Source organism: Stegostoma tigrinum, chromosome 22 (genome assembly GCF_030684315.1).
Source record: "Stegostoma tigrinum isolate sSteTig4 chromosome 22, sSteTig4.hap1, whole genome shotgun sequence".
NCBI lineage: Eukaryota > Metazoa > Chordata > Chondrichthyes > Orectolobiformes > Stegostomatidae > Stegostoma > Stegostoma tigrinum.
Genome location: NC_081375.1, coordinates 31,510,923 through 31,534,616, shown reverse-complemented (window position 1 = coordinate 31,534,616; position 23,694 = coordinate 31,510,923). Strand labels below are relative to the sequence as shown.

Here is a 23,694-nt window from a genome sequence, read left to right as displayed (position 1 = left end):
AATGTTGTCAGAATTTGGTGGATTAGATTCACAAAACTATTTCATTTGTAGGGGAGTTGGGCGGGTTGGTGGTGGGGGAGACAATACAAGGAGGACCTGATCTTAGAAGTTGAGCAGAGTCATTCTTAGTGAAACTCAAGAACACCTGTTTCAGACAAAGATTAGTGGAACTGTCAAACCTTCTTATCTCAAAAGGATGCTTTCAAAAGTGAGACAAAACATTTTTTGTGAGGTAAGTGTATCAAGATATGGAGTTAAGGTGGATTATTGGAGTTGAGTCACTGATCAGCCATGATCTAATTAACTGTTGGAGCAGGGTTGAGGAGCTGAATGCAGCTACACTGGGCACTATGGGACAGAGTGCAGAAGGGACAATTATGTAGGGAGTAAAGAATGTTAGTTACAGTGCCAGTCTTACATTAGTTGGAATGGATTAAAGATTACAATCTCTGGTACCAATAGGTGAGAGACTTAACCAACTTTCCTTTTGATTTCAATGTCCAGACATTAGGCAAAAAAGTCCTATTTAATTATTTCAAACCATCCAGAGCTGCGTATGACAAATTAGGCATTGTAAGTGGTTCAACAATTTAAATAGTTTACAACATGATCCAACCTCACAGCAGGATAGCAAGAGGTCAACACTTCTTGTTTCAGGGAATAAGATAAAGCAATGTGTTCTTCACGGGTTTTACATTCCACTAGACTACTCCTTAAATCTCAGGCATTGAATGCCCTTGCAAAGTTCAACGAGTTCCATCCCCCAAGTACATTTGCGATGCTTGCTAATTATTATATAACAGAATAGCATAATGAGTCATGTACAGTCAGGAGCCTAGTTGGATAGATCTGTTGAAGATTTTTCTGAAGAAGTGTCTAGACCAAAACGTCAGCTTTCCTGCTCCTCTGATGCTGCCTGGCCTGCCGTGTTCATCCAGCTCTGCACCTTGTTGTCTCAGATTCTCCAGCATCGGCAGTCCCTTCTGTCTTGGATAGATCTGTAGTTGTGTTCAATCGTAGCTGAACCTTGACATTTCATCTGTTTGCACATTTTCCCATTTGTCTGCGTGGGTTTCCTCCAGATGCGCTGGTTTCCTCCCACAATCCAAAGATGTGCAGGTAAGTTGGATTAACTATGCTAAATTGCCCATAGTGTCTAGAGATATGTAGGCTGAGTGGTGGATTAGCAATGGGAAATGCAGGGTTACAGGGAATAAGGTTGGGGAGGATGGGCCTGGGTTTGGTGCTCTTCAGAGAGGCAGTGTAGACACGATGGGTAGAATGGCTTCCTTCCACGTTGTAGGAATTCTATGATTTAATGATAAGCCAGTTATTTTCGTTTCTCATTTTCACACTGAATAATGCATTCAATTATGGGACAAAAATTACAACCTTTAGGAAATACAACCTAGTGAAGGAAAAATAAACACCAACATCTCAATCATTGGAGATTGCTTTTCTGGCTATACAAAAGAAAGCACAAAGATTGGAAATTAGTAAGAGGATAGCAGACGTTGTAAAGAATTGGAGGCAGAGTGGGAAGTGGAGTCAGGGAAGAAGTATTGAAAGGTGGTCTAAGTCAGTCCATTAGTGAATGTCCTGAGTTATGCTCTGCACAAGAATGTGTCACATGGTGGTCGCAAGATCTCGCTCTCTCTCTCTCTCTCTCTCTCTCTCCCCCCGTCATTCTCCTGCCCTCTGTTCTTCATTTGCTCATCTCCTTCCAGAAATTTTCCATGCTCAGAAACATTTCACATGTATCAATATCTCTTTAACTGACATATATGTGTTACACAATACTTTTACTTTTGGGTTATAGATTCATACTTCAGGCATAACTGTACAAAAGTAAACTTTATTAAACAAATTCAATCAGCTGATCTTAGTGCTACTACATACATTCACCACTGTTATTCAGTCGATCTGATAAATCACAGGAACTTGGAAATGATTTGATTCAATATTGGAGTCAATGTGTTCAATGAACTTACATTGTTCAATGTCATAATGAACTTTAAAAAAGGAGAGGAAATGTTTTTAAAATGTACAAGATTCTTGGGGGGCTGCAGCACAGTGGCACAGTAGCTAACTTTGCTGCCTCCAAGCACCAGGGACCTGGATTCAATTTTAACCTCAAGCGGCTGTCTGTGTGGAGTTTGCACACTGTCCCCATATCTGTGTGAGTTTCTGCTGGGTGCTGTAGTTTCCACCTGTGGTCAAAAAGAGTGTAGGTTAGGTGGATTGACCATGCCAAATCGTCCTGTAGTGTCCAGGAAAATGAAAGCTAGGTAGATTAACCATGATAAATACAGAGATAAGTGGGGGTGGGATGTTGTTCAGAGGGTCAGTGCAGACCCGATAAGCTGAATGGCCTCAATCTGTACCATAGGATTCTTTGATTGTATGATAGTGTAGATGCCAAGAAGTTGTTTTCCTTGTTGGAGAGTATACAATCATAGAGCATAATTTCAGAGTAAGGAGTAGCCAACTTAAGGCAAAGTTGAGGCATTTCTTCTCTTAGAGGGTAGTGATTCTGTGGAATTCTTTACCACATATAAGTTGTGCCATTGAGCATATTTATGGCAGAGATATATAGATTTTTAATTAGTAAAGGGATCAAGGTTTATAGGATAGACTCAAAGGGCCAAATGGCCTCCTTCTGCCCCTACATCTTATGGGCCTTACTCTATATTAGCATAACAAAGAAATCATACAAACATATTAAATGTCTGTGTGCTCATATTTAATTGTTTTAGGCTTATTATATTAATATGAATCGGTGAAATGTTTAATCTCAAGTGCAGAAGACTGACAGAAATATACAGAACATGAAGAGTGTTTATATAAATTAGATTGCACAAACGTAGTACACAATTCTAACTTTCTGGAAGTTAGGCATGGGTTAACCTTATGAAGGTTCAATTTCATAGCCTTCATTCAAACAGACTGCTATAAATGGAAATTACTTCTTACACTATATAAAACACTGCTGTATTTATGATGTAATTACTAGATGAATTCATACATTATGAAACAGCTAATAACAGTCGAAACATTGAGTGATTCTCACGATCCCTTCTCATAATATCCAGAGGCTAATACAAGTCTCAGCAGACTTTGCAACCAGATACTGAATACTGGAAACAGACATTGATTACTCAAAGAACCTTTTAGAAGAAAGTCATATTACTAACGTTTGTGGACATAATGGTACTTCTTTCCTTCTCTAAACATTACCATTTACACTCAATGCAATCCTAGTTCCCAGTAAGTTATGGATTCTAGATAAGGTAAAACTTCTATTTTATACCCAATACACTGGTGCTGTATATTGAATTTCCTCAGGCCAAAAATTGGATTAGGGTGTTGTGTACAGATCGAAACAGCAATGGGTGTGACAGAATGAAATGGACTTCAAGGAATTACCGTGCGGAAATGCTGCAACAGTGAAGGGACATATAAGCATTACTTCTTTCTTCAATCCTAACAGTAAAGGCCTTTTTTTTTCTTTTGTAAGGGTGACTCTCAAAATTTTGGACAATGGACATGACTCTGCAATATTGACTTCAGTGTAAATCATATTGCAGGTAGTTATGGTACTACATGCTCATTGAAGATGGATTCCATTCTCAGACAATTCTTTGCGTTCAGATTCAGATGAGAATTGGATAATGTTTGCTGCATAGAAGGATAAGCAAGTAGTGTGGCAGTACTCATCCTAGACAGTCATCATCAGGACTGCTCAGTCCTGGAGACCAGTCATATTGGTCTGATATTTCGTAAACCCCTAAACAATGTGGGCAATTGCAAATCAGTTGAGAAAATATGGTGAGACTAGAAAAATGAAGTTCCATCATTGAGAAAAGAAAGGCCGATTTTCCACTCAATGAAAAGAGAGTCAGTCTAATAGCAGAGATAACACAGCGTGGAGCTGGAGGAGCACAGCAGGCCAGACAGCATCAGAGGAGCAGGAAAGTTGACTCTTTGTGTCAGGCCCCATTTCTTAAGAAGGGTCCCAACCCAAAACATCAACTTGCCTGCTCCTCTGATGCTGCCTGGCCTGCTGTGTTCCTCCAGCTCAGCACTGCATTAGCTCTGGCTCCAGTATCAGCAGTTCTTACTATCACTCACTCTTTTTAGCAGCCTATTTGTATGTATTAACACACGTTATCTATTCTCACCTCACCTGTATGCAATTTTCTATTCTCACATACTATAGAGAGAAACAAGATGGCAACAATTCCCAACACTAAAGTCAGAAGCAGCGCCTGGCAGTTTGTAACTTGCACACCACCCCAGTCCTCCACCTTGGCTAGCAGTCTCCAATGTCTCTGTGCAGCATTAACAGTGACCTCCTACACCTGCCTGCCCATGGAGGTTAGCATGCATTAGCCATACTACATCATTATGTCAGATCACTGATTCATTCACATTACAGTTCTCCACTGCAGTCCACTGCACATTAGAGCCAACCAACATCTTCCATTGTACTGCTGCTACCAAGCCACTTTGCACAAAGGGCCAGGTACCCATCCCATGCAGGTGCTCTTTTAAATATCATGGTGGTGGTGGAAATCCTGGAAAGTCGCAGAAATGATGAAAAATTCCATGACTGGTGTGCATAAAATAACATGACAGCAGCATAGTGTGCACACAATGACTTGAGCAGTGAAGAATAGTGTGTGAAAATTCACTGGAGCTCACAGAGAAAAACCCTACATGCAAGTTCTCGAAATAGACACTTAGCTGATTTTTAGTATCATCCGGGAAAGAAAAAGGACACCTTTTATGAGCAGGGACAAGGAAGAAAGAACCAAAATAAATATTAACATAACGAAAATTAAATAGGAACTTAGTGGAATAGATATGCAGTAAATTAAGAACAGAAAACAGAGAATGGTGTAGCAAAGCCTGAGAAAACAAAGCAGAGAGAAGACTAGAAAAGCAACATCCTGACATCTGGGAATATAACATCCGTCTCTGGGGCTAACCAATCTAGGCATAAAATATACAGCTGACACTTTCAGAAAATGTTCTTTGTACATTCGACAGATTTTAGGCATGGGTTGACTACGTTAGAACACTGAGCCAATTACAGAGTGATTCTATTGAACGAAGGAACCCATTATTTTACAGCCTGTGCAATTTAATCCAAAGAAGATTGCATGCTGTGCCATGCTCAACTCAAACACTAGGCTTTCCAGAGGAAGGATTTGCTGATTAACTGCAATGGGACCTGGGAATTAACTCACCTGATACATTTCCAGGCATTTGTTCATTGTACAACTCCCACTTTTCCCAGCAATTGGTCAAATTTAAATCTCGGCCTTCCACAGTAGAATTTACCTCAACGCCTTCTTGTGTGCAGTTATGAAACTCTGAATGCATTCTGAAGTGCTAGCATTTACTTCAGTTTATCCTTCAACTATGCTCTATTACTAGAATGTATTTTTTTCCCTTTAATGCTTTTTGCATCAAGGAGCATCTGAATGTAGACTTAAAGATACTTCTATTCAGCAGCAAATTACATTGATGTGTGCCTCCTTATGCAATAAAACCATCTTGAACACTTTACAAGTAGATCGGTCGACAGATTAAAAGGATGTTGTAGGGCTCTGGTAGTACAGTGATAGTGTTCCTACCTCTGGACCAGGATGGCCAGTTTCAAGTCCCTTCCTGCTCCAGTGTGTATAATAACAGATTGACGAGGAAAATATTAGGGAGAAGGGAAAGGAAGTATTAATGAATTTGAGGGAACATTTTGAATATAGTGGAACTGCAATAATTTCCTCAGTAGGAGCATTGGCGCCAGTACTACAGGAGTCTAAAGTCCCAGAAATAGACATATCTGGAGCAGCCCACATGGAGGGGCTTCTTAGAAGGACAGTAACTGCTGACTCATTACAGAATGGTACAGGGAATCATCAGTTGTACACATGCAACTCTGCAGATGGTACATCTCACCAGGGACAATATTGGAATTGCAAAGGTTTCACTTCTTTGTGTAATCATGCACAGTGTGTGTTGGCAAATAACCACTATCCTGGCAAAAGCCACCATATCCTACACATACTCATGTGACAGTCAGCCATTCCCACTACGTTGGGGCCATTACAACTAACTAGAGGATTCCTGTTTGCTGACAAGGCTACATACTCTATATATGGCCCATGACTCTCCACAGTCACTTAACATGTACAAACAGTGCACATGCATCCAGAGCCATGCTGGCAGCATAGTTGTCACAGAGCAAATGATTAGTGTTCTCAACTAACAACTCTGAGTTTGTGGTGACTGTCTGCCTGCCTGCCACACGACCTGACTTTCATGTCAAGCTCTCAGGAAGGGTCTCATAAGAATGAAGAAAAGAAGATCACCATCTTTGATAGGTTTGGGGAAGTGTGGTGGGTGGTGTGGGGAAATGGAAGAGTCATCCAGAATCCCTTTGCTCTGAGCAGGCTGTCAGTGAATAGTTAATCACACCCCAGTTTCTCGAGAATCATCCCCATGTTCCCATCACGCTGCATTTCCTTACCTTTCTAACCCACAGGCTATCCACTGTATCCTCTTGACCAAGAGCCTGAAATTAATGACACCCTGAACAAAGCAGGTGACAATGTCAGTAATATGCACAGAACTGATTGAATCGCATTTCTGCAATTCCTTCATCTGGCAGGGGGTTTGCCTTGCTGAGTCCTCTTACACAGAGGCCACAGCATGGCTACTGGAAAGCTGCAGAGGTTCAGTGAGAGGGATTTCAGCAGGGACAACTTTCAGGCTGCCCTTTCAGAGTACCTCCGGGCCTTGAGGACTCAGCATAGGACTGTTGCACCTCAGTTTTCAAGACTGATTAGTGAACAGGCAAGGGGTTTGCTACAGCAGCAATAGAGGGATAGCAAAAACTGTCCTCCTGAGAGAGCAAAGCAGGCTATGCACCATGAAGCCTGAGCCTCCACCAACACCAGGCATCCCAAGTAGTCTTTTGGAGGACAGCCTGCAGGACTGCAATGTACCTGCATTGTCCTTTGTGTATTGGCATTCCCACCATGATGGCTTTAATCTGAACCATGATATGGCACCAAGCTAGACTGACATAATAACTAGCATGTATCTCCTAACGTCAGCTTGTGCTTCTATGGCAGTGCTAAGATATTAAGTGATTTCTGTCTGTTCTGCAGTGGAAGCTGAGATATTGGCCTCTAAATGCTGCATTCCTGCTGGATTCCACCAGCGATATTGTCGTGTTGGAATGAAAATAGAAAGAATGGACTCTAAGCTCTTCCCAAAGACCCAAATAAGGTTGGAACTGGGTTCCTCCATGTTCCTATGTAATGGCAACAGGCTTTCCAATACACCAAGCATCTCAGTGCATGTGCCCATCAGCGTTTTGCTGCAAACCTTCCCATCAAAGTTTTCATCTGAGTTATTTTGCAGCAAAAATTGTGGCATTGGCGCACACTTTCCCTGTGGCTGAGCTGGAGCCAACTCATGCCCACGGATTCACCGTATTCTGATCCCACCTCTTTATAACACGCTAGTGCCAGTATCTGAGCTGGTGGCTGACAGTGTCAGATCCAGTGATGGTGCCGCTTTTATGTGATTTCTGCTTTTGCTCACACCCATCAATTTCAGATTGCACAGGCAGGCAAGGTAGGTCCTGGATGTCTGAATCCAGAAATGCAAAAGGTGAGGATTTGTGTGAGGGAAGGAAATTGAGATGGAAAATGAGACATCCTTGGCCATACCTTCTGCATTATCATTCCAATGGCAGGGGTGAGGTGAGATTTGAAAAAGTCCAAAAGGTACATCATCCTTATCCTGGGTGTTATCAGACCTGCTGGTTGCAACAGGCTCAGATGACTGCTGGCTGTATCATTCAAAGCACCGTCTCCTTCAACTGATTGCAGAGTTACAGCTGTGCCTGCACACTACCAGTTCTCCAGTGTTTCCTTGTTTTTTTGTTGGACCATAAATGAATGTCAGTGAGTGTGGTGCAATGTGTCTGGGTGACATGCCTCTCACAGATGATGAAGTGGAGGTATATGTAGAGGTCATGAGATATGGATTTGAGACAACTGTTGACAGTAAGATGGAGTATTTGAATGCTGGGAGCAAGCACTAACTACTCACCAGTGTAGAAGATCAGCGGTGCCATAGACAGGAGACATTATTTGAAGATGCATTCACTCATCTTGTGACATCATTGAAATTTTTGTGGCACTGTAGTCAGGCCCTCAGTGCTGGACAGCTTCTAGTGAGGCTACTTGATTCTGTAGCTCAGAGATATAAAAACTGCTGATGCTGGAGTCAGAGATAACACAGTGTGGAGCTGGAGAAGCACAGCGGGCCAGGCAGTATCACATGAGCAGAAAAGTTGATGTTTCGGGTCGGGACCCTTCTTCAGAAATGGGGAAAGGTGGGGAGAACTCTGAAATTAATATAAAGAAAGAAGGGTGGGGCTGGCAAAGGTCGTTGGGATGGAAAGTGCTATACCTGCCCCATACTTCCCCCCTCACTTCCACCGAAGGAACCAAAAAAACCTTCCACATCAGACAGAGGCTCACCTGCACATCCGTCAATGTGGTCTACTGCATTTGCTGCTCCCGATGTGGCCTCCTCCACATCGGGGAAACCAAGCAGAGGCTCAGAGACCGCTTTGTCGAGCACCTGTGCTCTGTTCACGACAAACGACAACGCCTTTCAGTTGCAAACCATTTCAACTCCCCTTCCCATTCCTTGGGTGACATGTCCATTCTGGGCTTCCTCCAGTGTCACGATGACACCACCTGGAAACTGGAGGAGCACCTCCTCATATTCCACATTGGGACCCTACAACCCAATGGTCTCCATGTGAACCTTACCAGTTTCAAAATCTCCCCAACCCCGGCCTCATCCCATGACCAACCCTTCCTCTCATCTCCGCCTCCTTGACCTGACACAACCTGCCCATCTTCTCTCCCACCTATCCGCCCCTCCCACCTCACTGACCAATCCCCATCACTGCCTACCTGCAACCACCTATCACCATCCCACCTTCTTTCCCCAGCCCCACCCCTCCTCTCTATTTATTTTAGAGCTCCCTTCCCCCCACCATTTCTGAAGAAGGATTCTGACCCAAAATGTCAACTTTCCTGCTCCTCTGATGCTGCTTGGCGCGTATGACTCTGTAGCTGTTGGCTCCCATTCACTTCATAAAATGTGCTTGAAAGGCCTCATGGCCCTTTCGAAAAACATCTCTCATTGCATCTCAGAGACCAAGGCCTTTAATTCTGCATCAGAGAACCTGAGAGCCCTCTCTTTGGCCTCCTGTTCCATTGGTGGTCTGCTTCCCTCTCTGAAACAGTTCCATCAACAGTTGTATCTTGAATGCACCTCCTTTTAAGAAATGCACACTTCATTCTAGCCATAAATGCGTATGGATCGCTTGCTGACAATGCAGGTCAGTCTACATATGTTTCTTAATCATTTAAAAGAGCAGCCAGCACAAGGTTCACATGGTGTCTGCAATAACTAGACTAGACATGGAGTTCTTGTGTGTCACATTTCTTGTATCTGCTAACCAAGCTGATTGAATTTTACACTGGAAAAGTAACAGATAGGGAGATTTTGAGGAAGAATTCACAAACCAATATTTATGCTATAACAGTGAAAAGTAGTCATTTATTGTTGGAGCCAACAGAGCAGCAACATGTTACAGTCAGAGAGTGAAGGATAAGGGTAGGGACTTATTGCTGAAAATAAGTGCGCAGACTGGGTGGAGTATGGCTATGGAAGGCTTTTGTTTTATATAAAACTGATTTCATGAAATTAATTCACTTGACAAGGATGGTGCTTATCAGTTTAAGGGAATTGTTCTTGATGATTTGAATTTGTTGAAGGATAGAACCAAGGAGGATAGTATTTCAGAAGCTGATTCTTATTTGATGAAGGCACAGAATGAGAAATTATTTCATTGTGAGCATGAATACTGAAGGATGCAGCAGAGGACCCTTCCAGAGGTGTGAGAAATATTCTAACAGATGAGGAAGGGTCACCAGACCCAAACCGTTAACGGATGCTGCCAGACCTGCTGAGCTTTTCCAGCAACTTCTGTTTTTGTTTCTGATTTACAGCATCTGTGGTTCTTTCGGTTTTTATCTCATTACTTCATTTGGGTGGTCAATGTCAGTGAATCTTCAAGGGATATTCCCTGTCCACCAGAACCCTAAGCTCACATGTTTCTCACCGCACCCATATAACTCGCTGTGCAGCGCTTCCTGTTGCAGGACAAAGACGTAAAGCCACACACTCCACCTCACCCTCATAAAGTTCTGTTGTTGCCTTCTTCACTTCCTCGTACCTCTAACTGTTCAGTTATGGCAGGCACATCACCCAAGCACAGTGTAACATGGTCACTGATATTCTGTTCTGTCTGGTGCTTTACAATAGAAGGAAGTAGAATAGAATTGGTGGGATCCGGGATGCCTGAAGCTCCTGAATCCCTGAAGATTCTCCTCAACATCATGAAGCAACAGAGCCTGTTGAATTCAGAGACATTCAGGTTATCTAGGATGACAAGATGATCATGATTTATACTCGTCTCAACTCCCAGTTTGCCCTCATTCTGCATTCTGGTGTGACAAGTAAAATGTTGTGACCATTCACCTCTGACTTTCCAGCCCATTCCATTTCTCTCACCCCTGTCTTCCCGGTTCTGGTTTACAAATTTCAGACATCCAACTCAGCCTTGGCCCAACCAGGCAAAGGAGAGAAAGGAGCATCTCAGCACTGATGAGAAGGCCCCATGTCTTCATCTGATACTCACTGCCACTGGCTCAGTACATCAGCTAAGGCACTGCCCATATCTTAAAGGGCTAGTAAAAACATGAGATCAGCACTGAGCCTGAGAGGGCTGCAACCAGACCAGAGGAAAGGATAGTTCATGAACCAACTCATCAAGGACACAGTCACAGTTGAGTTCTCCTTCAAGGAACCTCAACAGAGTGGCATACAGGAGAACACTGATAGATATGCACACCAAAGTAATGGGTACATTGGCTGAGTAGGCAGACAGTCTCTTGTCAGATTGAAGATTCTGTCTCCAAGCTGGCGGAAGATATAGCTTAGAGCTTGTCACCTCAATCCCTCTGTTCCATCTCCTTGTCATGCTGTAGAGCCAGAAGCCCTGACTCTCCTGCTGGATGCTATCTGTTGCAGTCTTAGTGCAGACAGGTCACTGAACCTTACACATTTCTTGTGAGAATACAGTAACATACAGTAACACACCTCGTGTGTTCTGGTGAGTTCTTGGATTTGAAAGGGCATGTCATTGTCGGCAGAAAACACTCTGCAGTACCTTCAGAATCTTTGCACCAGCATAGTTGCCTTACCTGCAAACTGGTTGCCTGGCCCTTTCAATAATGTTCTTGCAACTAAATGCATGTGCTTTAGTGAATGACAAGCATATATTTTGAATGGAACTTTGTGTCCACGTTTGTAAATAGAGCATCAAATCATCAGGGCTGTGTGAGGTCATGACAGCACCAAGTCAGAGGTTTCTGGGGCACAATGGGTTGCCCTTTCCAGCAGAGAGCAGTGCCCAGGTCATGCTGGAAACAGCTAGAGATGCAGCACCCAATGGAGGTTTCTGACCTCCATAGTTCTGTCTTTAGATTTATGGCCATGTTCAGATTTCCATAAGTGACAAACAACAATCTACAAATGGAACTGTATGCAGTTGACATCATGGTTTCACATTTGCCCGCAAATTGACAATGGTTACACTATGGTGGTGGAAAAGGTCAAACTACCAACAGTTACTTTCTACAGCCCTCATTCAGACAAATCATCATTTACATTATTTTACATGTTGTGACTGATTGATAGATATGACACCCATTGCTCACATAGTCTTGGCTTTCATAGTTCGAAAGGAATGATATGCATTCTGTTAAATAATCTTTTAAAAAAAAACCTATCCGGATTAAATACTTCACCGATGTTCTAAGTGACTTCTGTTGACAGCAAGAACACACCATCAGTATTAAGAATAAGGAATCTGCTGATAAAATCAGAACCATTTAAAATGCTTTTCAATATATTTTTTGCCTACAAACTTTTCTCCTTTTCTCAACATTTCTGAGTATTGGTGCCACTTGCCACCCAGTACCTTTCTCAAGCAGCTAGTTATACCCTTTGGTGGTAACAGAATTCCCAAGGCAGGGTAATGGAGGAGAAACCTGACACACTGCTGCTGGAAGTTAAGTGTTCAAACTGCAGTAAAGAACAAAATTTCCCCATCTCTTCCCTTAATATATCCATCTGGAATTCAACTTCACAGAACTGTTATCCATAACTTTAAAACGTTTCCTCAACAATCTTGCAATCCCTAATAAAACCCAAATGGTAATCTGCCTGAATCTCTAACATTTCTTACCAATTTTCTCCACTCCCCCAAATATACATAATGTTTAAATTTACTGAGTAGTAAATCAGACCAAGTCTGTAGTTTTTAGATCACTACAGACAAGTTAGAGGAATGGGCCCCTTGTGGCAGCTTTTCTTTCTTGTAGATGGATGTTGTAACGCACATTTGGGTGCTTAAGAAATTCCAGCCTGGCATAACTGAGACGAGTAATTAAAAGTGTTGAAGAATTTTCAGGTTGTAGATGAAATAAATGGGATCCTTGATGGCATTACTTGGATACTCCTTAGGTTCAGCAAGGCATTTCTCCCCATGCAGAGAGTTCAGTTTTGGTTATTACACACAGTGATGGACATTAAGACTCCAGAAAAGTTACAAAAGAAGGTGATCGGGTCGATACCTTACCTGTGAGCTTTCAATATGAAGGCAGACTTTAAGGTTACTGTTATTTACTTTGGATAAAGAAAATTAATATGATGGAAGTTATTAAAATGAGAAAGGATTGGACTGTGGGGGTGGGTAGGTTATGCATACAAAAATTGTAGCAAAGAGTTGGGTTAGGTGCCAGGAAACACTTATTTTTGCAGAAAGGCATCCCCCTCTGGAACAGTTTACCAAAATATGTGCTGGGCAAGGAGCTGTTACAGTCCTTTGAAGAGAAACTTTAAGAAGTGCTTTAGAGGAGAGCGTGTATCAGTTATATAAAAGTCATTAGCTGTCATTATTCCATTAACCTAGCACCATGTGTTGGGGAAGTGAAAGGTAAAAAGAATTGTCCAGTTTCCTTTTCGTGAATTGGCATTAGGGCTTTTCTTTCTCATTATTTTCTTTGTCACTCCCTAATAATCATATGTATGTTTTCACTGTTGTCAGGTGGAATCGACTAGATGACGGTATTTTGATATAATTTCCTTTTGTAGTTTCGACATTTAAAATGGGATGTAATGTATTCTGTTTACTTAGAAACCAACTTATTAAAAAGGATATATTTGCTCTTGCATTCTAAAAGCAAGAGTGCACAAATAATCTGGTTTCCATTTTTATCAACAATGAATGAGTTGGCTTCAGATCAGCTACTAGATTAAGTATGACACAATCTAATCAAGCCTCCCCATCCTGGGGCCAGATCCAAACCATTAAAATTGCTTATAGTCAATAAAACAGATGAAAAACTTGTCTCAACTCCACATTTTTATGGATTCAAATGCAGATGTCTTGTAATGAAGGGTTTTGTTATTTTGCTTTTCCTTCATTTGTTTCTCCTTTATTTTGAAAATCTTTGTCATATGTTCATGGAAAATAAAAGAAAGTGCATCTCTGTAGCAGCCTCAGGATGCCCCCAGATGCTTCATTATGCCAGTTTAACACTGTCTAGAAGTTACCCTCTTCAAGCCTCTTGCTTCCAGAGACAGTTTGAATCTGACCGAGGATTTACAGCACAGACCTAATTTTCTTATGATAGCAGAAATGGGGTCGAGATGTCTCTTGGCACAGTTTTATCTGCATTTACAAATAAGAAGTGAATTTCATGAAAGAAGTCCTTCTGCCTGATATGAATGAGCCAGTGTCAATGAATGCCTTGACAAGAGAATTTTGCTTGTAAAGCAACTGGTTTGGATACATATTGTGACAAGTGGACAGCATTGCTACACTAGATGCTGAAAGTTTGAAGGTACTGCTAGGGGATATGCACTACAAAAAATCCTATTAGGTGGACATACATAACATGGTCTCATTTTCTTACCACAAATTGCTTTTGTTGGAAAGCAAGCATTAATTCAGTGTCTAATCGTAATGGTGATGGTCAATGACAGGTGATGAATTTATGCTATATATATACACAAGTCAGGCAGAAACAGTGGTTGTTGCATTTGGCGGTGCTTATTAAGTACTTAGGTTTAGGCTCCAGTTGTATCTATTAGCACCCAGATGTTAAAATCCAATAGAAACTAATAGCATTTAAAAGGGAAATTAATATCCCAGGTACAAAATGAAAGAATCATAGAATAATATTTTACATTCTAAGAATTTTACTTTAAAAAGCTAAAATCAACTTAAATTTTAAGTTAACAGGTAACTAGTGCATCAAAGTGTGTTTCAAAAATCATTCCACTCAACTGGTGTATTCCAGCATTGACTCATACCAGTAAGTCTCATCATGCTGACTCCTTGTCAATGACTTCTTGTTCTTTGAATCTTAAAATGTACCATCAGAATAGTTCTCTTTCTTTAGAAAGAAAACTAACTTTTACAAGCATGTAAAAATTAAAACAAAATGGTTCCTCATTTCTTTCATGGCATCAGTTGCTGCGCATTCCCAGAACATTAATTAGCTTTGTCACTTTTTTTTATTTGCCTCTCTCACTAGTTTACCTTTCTATCAAGATGTGAGAACTGCATTTGACTTTCAAGATGTTTCAGTTTGGATTTCCTTCCCAGCATCTACCAGATCATGTGGACTTGACTTTAGAAAAAATTACTAGTCTCTGTTTCCCTCTTCAAGATTTCTATTTCACCTCAATTTAGGTGAAACATTTTACACCAAAGCAGTCTTGTAAAGTTCAACATTCATACCACAAGCATGACATGAGTTGGGTTATCAGGTCAAACTTTGGTTCTGGTCACCACATTACCAAAAGGATGTGAATGCTTCGGAGAGGGTGCAGAGGAGGTTCACTAGGATGTTGCCTGGATGGAAGGCGCTAGCTATGAAGAGGGTTTGAGTAGATCAGGCTTATTTATATTAGAAAGACGGAGGTTGAGGGGGGGACCTGATTGAGGTCTATAAAATTATGAGAGGTATAGAGACGGTGGATAGCAAGAAGCTTTTTCCCAGAGTGGGGGACTCAATTACTAGGGGTCACGATTTCAAGGTGAGAGGGGAAAAGTTTAAGGGAGATATGCGTGGGAAGTTCTTCACGCAGAGGGTTGTGGGTGCCTGGAACACGTTGCCAGCAGAGGTGGTAGAGGTGGGCACGATAGCGTCATTTAAGATGTACCTAGAAGAAACATGAATGGGCAGGGAGTAGCGGGATACAGATCCTTGGAAAGTAGACAACAGGTTTAGATAGAGGTTCTGGATCAGTGCAGGCTTGGAGGGCTGAAGGGCCTGTTCCTGTGCTGTAGTTTGTTCTTTGTTCTTTGTTCTTTGTTCTTTGTCAAAAATTAATTTTCTTACCCAAGCCTGTTTGGCTTAATTATTTTCCAAAGTTGCAGTATAGCAAACTAAATGACATGGAATACATATACATGTCCACAGCATTTGTCATGGAATCCTGAACAGAGCTAAATCACTTACACTAACAAACTCTGCAATTATCATATCTTCCCTCAGGGAAGCGACTGCTGGAAATTTTTTGCTGAGATTGAGAATAGTTTCTACAGAGAACAACAGTGTAAAAAGCACACATGCACATCCACTGCACAGTACATCTTCATTTGTTCCTCGAGTGTGCCCGATTGAACACCAACCTGTTCTTCAGCCTTATTACCAGACCTTGGAAGAGTCTTGCATTGAAGCAAGTTGACTGAATGTTACAATTATCTCCATCTCCAGTGAAAACATGTTCAAACAGAATCAAGAACAGCTTCTTTCCTGCTGTTATCAGAATTCTGAAAGGATATTTCAAATGTTAATTCTGATCTCTCTCTCTGCACCTTCCCTGCAGCTGTAACACTGTATTCTGCACTCTGTTCTGCTCCCCCAATGCACTCTGTAAAGTACAATCTGCCTGTATAGCACGCAAAACAACACTTTTTAACTGTATCTTGATATATGTGACAACAATCAATCAATTAATCAAATATGCTTATAAGAAGAAGCCTGAACTCTGAAATGCAGCAAAAGGAAAGAAACATTGTGAGCATTGAATAGATGCATTCCCTTTGTCCTCTGAAGCATAGTATTTCTCATTTAAGACACCTTACCAATGCAAAGGTTCAGTTCCGTTTGTTAGTGCAAGTGATTTAGCTCTGTTCAGGATTCCATGACAAATGCTGTGGACGTGTACATGTATTCCATGTCATTTAGTTTGCTATACTGCAACTTTAGAAAATAATTAAATTAAAATGCTAACTTCTTAAGTTATTTTATTTGTTCATGAAATGTGTGCATCATTGGCTAAATCAATGTGTATTGCCTATCCTTCGTTGTCCTGGAGAAGACAGGGAGGAGTTGCCATCAACACCATTGTAGTATTTTGAGGTATTGGGATACCTATAGTGCTGTTAGGAGGAATTCCAGTGTTTTAAACCAGTGCCAGTGAAAGTATAGTTCCGAGTCCGGACAGTGTGTGACTTAGAGGAGAACTTGTAAACGGTGATGTTCTCATGTGTCAGCTGCTCTTGGCCTTCCATGTGGTGGAGGTTACAGCTTTGCGAGGACTGTTGAAGAAGCCTCGGTGAATTACCACTGTGCATCTTGAGGATGATACACACTATTGTCACTGTGCCGCATTGGTGAAAGGAGTGAGTGTTTCAAGTGGTAGACAGGGTACCAGTGATGGTACTAGTATAGAATTCCCTGGCCCTGGGGATGCACAGATGCCCATAAATTCAATCTATATTCTGTAATAATAACAGGATTTTTTGAATTCTTACTTGGTTGTTATACCACAGCCCTTAAGATCAGGTGTCTCCAAAATAAACCTCTCCAAATGGCTAGTGATACAAACAACCTGGAAAGGAATGCACAACAGCTGTGTAACAGGTGTGAAAAGCTGGGTCTGATAAATGCCTTGATGTGTCTGCCAATTCCTTTTGGAAACGGCATACAGAGTTATGAGGGTGGTTAAAAAACTCAGTTTTATATAAAATTTGAAGTCATTTGTTCAAGACAAAACAGACATTGTTATCTGTCATGAATGAGGGCATGCGACCCTCTATTCTTTGCAGCTGTACTATTATTCACAATGAACTTTTCTGGCAAAAAAGGGTCCAGTGTTTGTACTTTCACTTCATAACTGAACTGTCACAGGATGCCTGATATTTCATCCACATAGCCTATGCTTTCATTTAAAGTTATCCCTCTACTATTTGATCAGATTCCTCAAGGAATTACTTCAGAGAATACGTTTGTGAATGTTTTCAGCTTGTCTAGAATATTCCAGAAGTTACTTCATACTGTCTGTTAATTAATTGATTGACTGAAAGAGTGGAGCACTAAAAATGCTAATTTGAATCTTGCCTCCTCGAATGCCAACCATTTGGTTTCAGTCCTAGTAACTTGGGCGCGGGCTTTAATCTAATTACATGCTTTATTTGCAGCAATTTGTTTTTCAATCAATCTTGTTGAACAAGAAGAAAACCCTGCTACTGTGCACTCATTTGTGCGGCATTGTCCACAGATAGAGGTTTATGCCTGAGTCCCAGTTTGCACTGCCCCCATCTCTGCATCAGTTAAAATGTCGTTTTCGAATGAGCAGCAAGTAAGGAACCAGGGAAATCTCAATTCTTTTTTAAAAACTTAATTGTTAACGCAGTGCAGTTAGCATAGACTTCACTTCCATTTGGATCAGAATTTAGCTTTGTTCGGGGCTAATTCAGTATTACTTGCAATGTTTCTGCTTTATTCTTTTCTCCCCCCTTGTTGCCAGGGCAACCACTTTCATTCAAAACATAAAAGAAAATAAAGCCCTGGCTGAGCTAAGAGCAAAACAATGAGCTTTCTTCATATTCTAGCCCATAAAAGTTCCAAAAAAGTTATAACAATGCATTGGTTGATACGACTGTTAAAGTTTAACTGGTCTTACTGAATTTAAGTTAGAAGAAAAAGAATCTGTTAGTTTCTTTAGTGAAATTTTGCCTCTAAAATGACGAAGTTAATTTTGAGTTTCTGTGAATCATCTATTTTGTGAATAAGAATTTTGTATTGTTGCAACATAGTTATGGCCAAACTAGTTTTTTTTTCCAAAAAGAATTTTGTCTCGTTCTTGGTGATGAAAACAGTACCCTTAATTTTGTTTTCTAAGTTGTTTAAATTTCATTCTCTGACCTTTAGGTTAGCTCAAGCAGACAATTTGCTGGTTGGCTGATCTTCAATAAAGTGACAGATAGCTCAACTGTTACATTTAGGTCAATTTAACCAACTGAACACCAATTGTGTGTGTGTGTGTGTGTGTGTGTGTGTGTGTGTGTGTGTGTGTGTGTGTGTGTGTGTGTGTGTGTGTGTGTTGTGTGTTTGTGTGTACTTACACTTCAGGAACTACCTTGAAAATAGATCATCACAGATGAGGACATCTTATAAGAAACCTACTACAGAATGTAGAGACTGCAGGAACTTGTGAAGAGGTAATGAAGCTGCTTGAGGTTGCTCAGTTGGTAAAGTCAGTGAGAAACTGAGCCTTAAAGATCAGAAAGTCACAGGATAGATTCTTAACTGGTGCTAAGTTACCTGAAATCAACAGGGTGTTAGAACCACCTTGTCACGCTTAGGGAAAACCAACCATCATTTACAGTTACAGCCTGGCCTGAAGGTGACAGGATTGGTCATAGATGAGATGTGACCTCTTGCCAAAACAGTGTCAGTAATCACTGTAGAAGGAACATTTAAGAAGCAGCTATTTGAATGACAAACTAGAGGGAGAGTCTTATGCATGGAACTATACCCTAGTTCAGAGAAAATAACTGGAAATTTCTTCAAGAGTTGCACCTGATTTTTCTGCAAGTGTGGGGGCAATTTTTTTTTATATTGTAGTGACAGGGCATGAACAGTTCTGAGGAAATTAATTGACAGTTTCCTTTTGAGGTGAAGGGCAAAGAGGCGAGGCATTATTTTTATTTTGTAGGTAAATATAAATCAATGGGAGGACCCATTTCAGGAGCTCTGTGACTTTACCTAACTTGGAATTCTCCTGTTCCAGTCATAGCAACAATATTTGGATGTAATCATTTATGTACTTGTTAACTCGTACATCAAATGTGCTTTATTGCGAAAGCTTATTGCGCAGGCAGGAGCAACAGGCTCAATATAAACTGAAAGTGCTTTGTGGAACATTTATTTGTTCAGCTATCTTGAGAGGACACCAAAAGCCTTGCTAATGCCCGATGGGATCCTCATTTCCTGCCTGACCTTCTGTTGTTTGAGAATGACCTGTAGTCAGAATCTTCATGGACTGAAAGCAAAGTTTGACACAAGCCCCAGTTGAGGTGACAATGAGGTGTCCATGGGCCTTAATCAGAGGCCAGTGCCACTCTGATAGGAGGGGAATCTGTAGCTTAAAGGAGACCTGGGTGGTGTAAATAGGGGAGGCCTAAAGATCTCAAATAAGGCAAAGACTGCCTGCAGACAGCAAAGTATTTAACGGACAAAGCTCTTTGTGTGACTTTTTCTATAGAAATTAAGGCGTTATGAATGCTCTATAAGACCCATTAGACAACACAATTGGCAGCAGCAGATGGATTCCGTAAGGACTCAGCTATTCTGAGCAATGCTGTTTTTACCATGTCTTTTTGTCGTCTGATGTGTGTGTTTTTACTTCTCCATCCCACAACAGACTGTGACTCATACTGCAAGGCTTCCAAGGGAAAACTGAAAATAAATATGAAAAAGTATTGCAAGAAAGATTATGGTGAGTAGGATCTTTGCAACAGTTCTATTTACGTAGGATCATAATTCTCCTTTTGTCATAAGTTCAGAGGTCCAAGAGCAGATTTGTTCATTGTCCTTTTCGATGTGTCATCTAGTTTATGAATTGAGTTATTCAAAAAGAACAAAATTAATTATTTCTGTTATGTATGTGTCAGGTCCATTGAAATTGAATCATATCTGCAGTTAAACGCCTAATGTATGCTCTTGGCGATGAATAGATTTAGTTGTAAACTATAATCATGAAGGAAAGGTGGGAAACATAAGTGATCTTAAAAGGAGTTTGGTAGACTGAATATTAAGAAATATTTTAGGGGCAAGATTGGACTCAGAATAGGAGACACTGTTTCTTCCATTCAGAATCCAACATATATTTCTATTGTAATTTATTCACCGTCGACCCTTTATTAAGATTTTGTTTGTGAATTTAATTCTTATACATTTTGTTTCACCATCTAATGATTAGCTTAAATTTCCAAGGAAAGCAAAACCAGTTTAGGAATATGTCTGATTATTTCATCAACTCCAGATTAAGCATATTCCCATTCACAAGATAATTATGGATGAGAAAAGCTGTATCTTATTTCATGTTTTCAGAGACGCCTTAAAATAAGCCACTTCAGCATTGAATCATTTCCTAGAAGATTCCAGGGCTTTCACCTTTATTACTTGCCCTGGAAGTCTATTCCAGGTCTAAATCGCTTTCTCTGGAGAAGAATTTTTCCAGTATGTACCCTAAATATATTTTCTAGTTTGAATCTGCAATTACTCCCACAATTTATTTTAAAGTAGATTCTACACTTCAACTGTCCTCAATTATTGTCTCACCTGATATGCAAACATATAACTTTGGAATATACACCACAGGTCAGAAGTGGTAACCTTGGCAAGAATGTCAAGGTCAATGACAAAATATCAACTGCTGTTTAGCTAAAATCCCTGTCTTGCGGTGATTGATACTGCCTTTCTGTGAACATGTGAACATGAAAGTCTATGCATAATTCAGTTTGTTATCCTTTTAAGTATACAACCTGTTAAGCATCCATCTCTTCACTATATCGTATTAAATGTATATCAATGTCACATCAATACCCTCAGATATATATTTCCATTTAAGCACTTAATACTTTTTTTTGAAAAAAACCACGTTTCTCTGATTATGTTTGCAAGCCTGTTGTCAACTTAAATACATATATATGTTTATCATTTGTTCCTTACCACACCAATATTTATCTACTTACATACTGTAACCTAAACTTCTAAGTTGTTGTCGACAAATATTTCTAACCAATTTCAGTATAATGCAGCAGCAAGCTACAGATATATTTCTCTTAAAAGTGTATCATGGTCTAGTGTGCCAAAGGTGGTGAGAAATGAGTTACTAAGTTAACAGAAATGTTTTGAATTGCTTCACTTCTCTTTAGGCTGCTCTTTGTTAAGCTGTTAAGTGGTGTGTTCCCCTACATGGAAAAACTGATTACCCTATCCATGCCATCCCAATTCTGCATGCCTTCTCCCACCACACCATGCATCAGCCAAAGAATTTGGATTCAGTCACAGTATTGGCCTCAACAATATGGCCTGAAGCAAGCTTTTAGAGATCGATGGAGTATAAAAAATTACAGAAATAAGCTAAAAAACTGTATACAAGTTCTATACACTGTGCCTTACTAACAATTATAATTATACGACCATTAAACTTTTCAAATATCATTAGTCAACAAATCCTTAGAGGGAAAAATATTAAATGTGTATCCCTTTTATCATGTAACTCCTTTCTTGGATTTTTGACATCTTGCATTCAAGCTTTGTCTGATAACACTTTGGGATCATTTAGAGTGTTAGTGCTGTGCTGACAGATAAGCAGCCAACAGTACAAAATTATCCACTCTTATCAGTCACAGTTGCCATGCATGACAGATAAAATTTATATTGTTGGTTCCAGAATGAAATTTAATCAGCAGATGCAGGATTATTGATGGATGGTTACTAAGAAATTAAAACAGATTTTTAAAATTATTATTATGATTATCTCAGAAGCAACTAATAAGCCAGTTTCTCCTTTTGAAAGCTGACACAGACAGGACTGATTATGTTGTTTGACAAAAAACCTTATTATAATGAGTTTCTGAAAAATACAACTTCACATTCTAATGAACTTTTATGCTTCAACTATGTGTCCAAGTGTTTAAAATATCTGGAATTAATCTTATAAAGTACTGAGAGACCTGATTGCTCCCACAAGTACTTTTTAAACCAGATTTGATATAGCACAGGACTATGAAGTTAAACCTGAATGTTCTCAGACTGCACCAATTGAGGGGTGCAGGGGAGACCTAATCGTTTTTATTTGGAATTGGACTGAATTTCAGCTTTGAAGTAATATGGCAATTTCAACATCATAATAGTTACATGGTAAATGCTCATGTAAAGTGCTGCACAAATGCTGTCAATTTTTGAATTGTTACTTTGAAGACACTTTATGAAACAACTGAATGATATATTAATTTCTTCCAAAGCTATTAAGCTTGTCCAGTGAGTATTTGAGGAAGATTGACAATATTAAATGTTCAGTCCATGTTATGCTAAATGACCCCACTTGGGGCAGTGATAGGAATGATTACTGCAGTTGGCTTTTGAGATCCTGCTTTGGTATTAACCAATATCTAGACCCTTTACTCAAAGTGAATGGCTGTAAGGTTTGTGTGATGGCAGGGTTGGGTATGGTAATGGTAGTACTTCTGTTCAAACTATTTGTGAATACTCATGACAAATGCTGACACATGAACGTATACCAGTTGTAGTGATGGTAACAAGATCAGCCAGGTGGACCTCATAGAATATGAGCCCCCGATTGGGCTGTTAATCTGGGCCAATCAGGGAGCCCTGGTTGACAGATAACATTCAGAAATCACGTGACTCCAGGTTATAGTCCAACAGGTTTATTTGAAAACACAAGCTTCTGGAGCATAACCCCTTTGTTAGGTGAAATGAGAAATACGCACACAGAACACAGAATTTATAAGTAAATGTCAAAGGGCCACATAGCTGATGAGAATGTGTTAAAAATCCTAAGAGGCTGTTAAATCTTTAATCATTTAAAGGTTTTAACTGATCAATATGTATATGTAAATCCCCAAATTTCTTTTAAGTCACTGCTCTGAGAGAACTGAAGGTTTTATCAGTGTAAAGAAGAGTTGATGTTTTAGATCAGACAATGCATATTAGGCATAAGGCCTTATTTAGAATCTGTTTGTGTTTTGTTTTGGAGTCAGACTGGTTTTATTTCTAAAGTTGTATCAGAGATAAAAGGAACTGCAGATGCTGGAGAATCCGAGATAACAAAGTGTACCCTCCTCCCTCTAGACAAACCTCAGGGAATCTCTCTCCCACTGCAATCTATCTTTGATCCATCTCCCCATCTGTCACTATTTATTTCAGAACTCTCTCCCCCTCCTCCATTTCTGATGAAGAGTCTAGGCCCGAAACGTCAGCTTTTCTGCTCCTAAAATGCTGCTTGGCCTGCTGTGTTCATCCAGCGTCACACTTTGTTACCTCTTTATTTCTAAAGTAGCAACTTATAATGTGCCACATTGGCTGACTGTCTATAAATTGTGTGCTTTTTGAACAAAATAAAATATATCTGCAAATACAAATTCACCCCATAGATTTGTGTGTGTGTGTGTTTGTGTGTGTGTGTGTGTGT

At 40.2% G+C, this 23,694-nt stretch overlaps 1 protein-coding gene across 5 annotated transcripts in view; it reads left to right on the top strand.

Moving 5' to 3' along the window:
• ntn1a (netrin 1a) overlaps window positions 1-23,694 on the top strand; it is a 205,371-nt gene that overhangs the window by 143,988 nt on the left and 37,689 nt on the right. For all 5 annotated transcript variants that reach the window (XM_048555395.2, XM_048555391.2, XM_048555394.2 and 2 more), the window contains one exon: window positions 19,897-19,971. In XM_048555395.2, coding sequence (XP_048411352.1) covers window positions 19,897-19,971 — 75 coding nt within the window. The remainder of the gene's footprint in view (window positions 1-19,896; window positions 19,972-23,694) is intronic.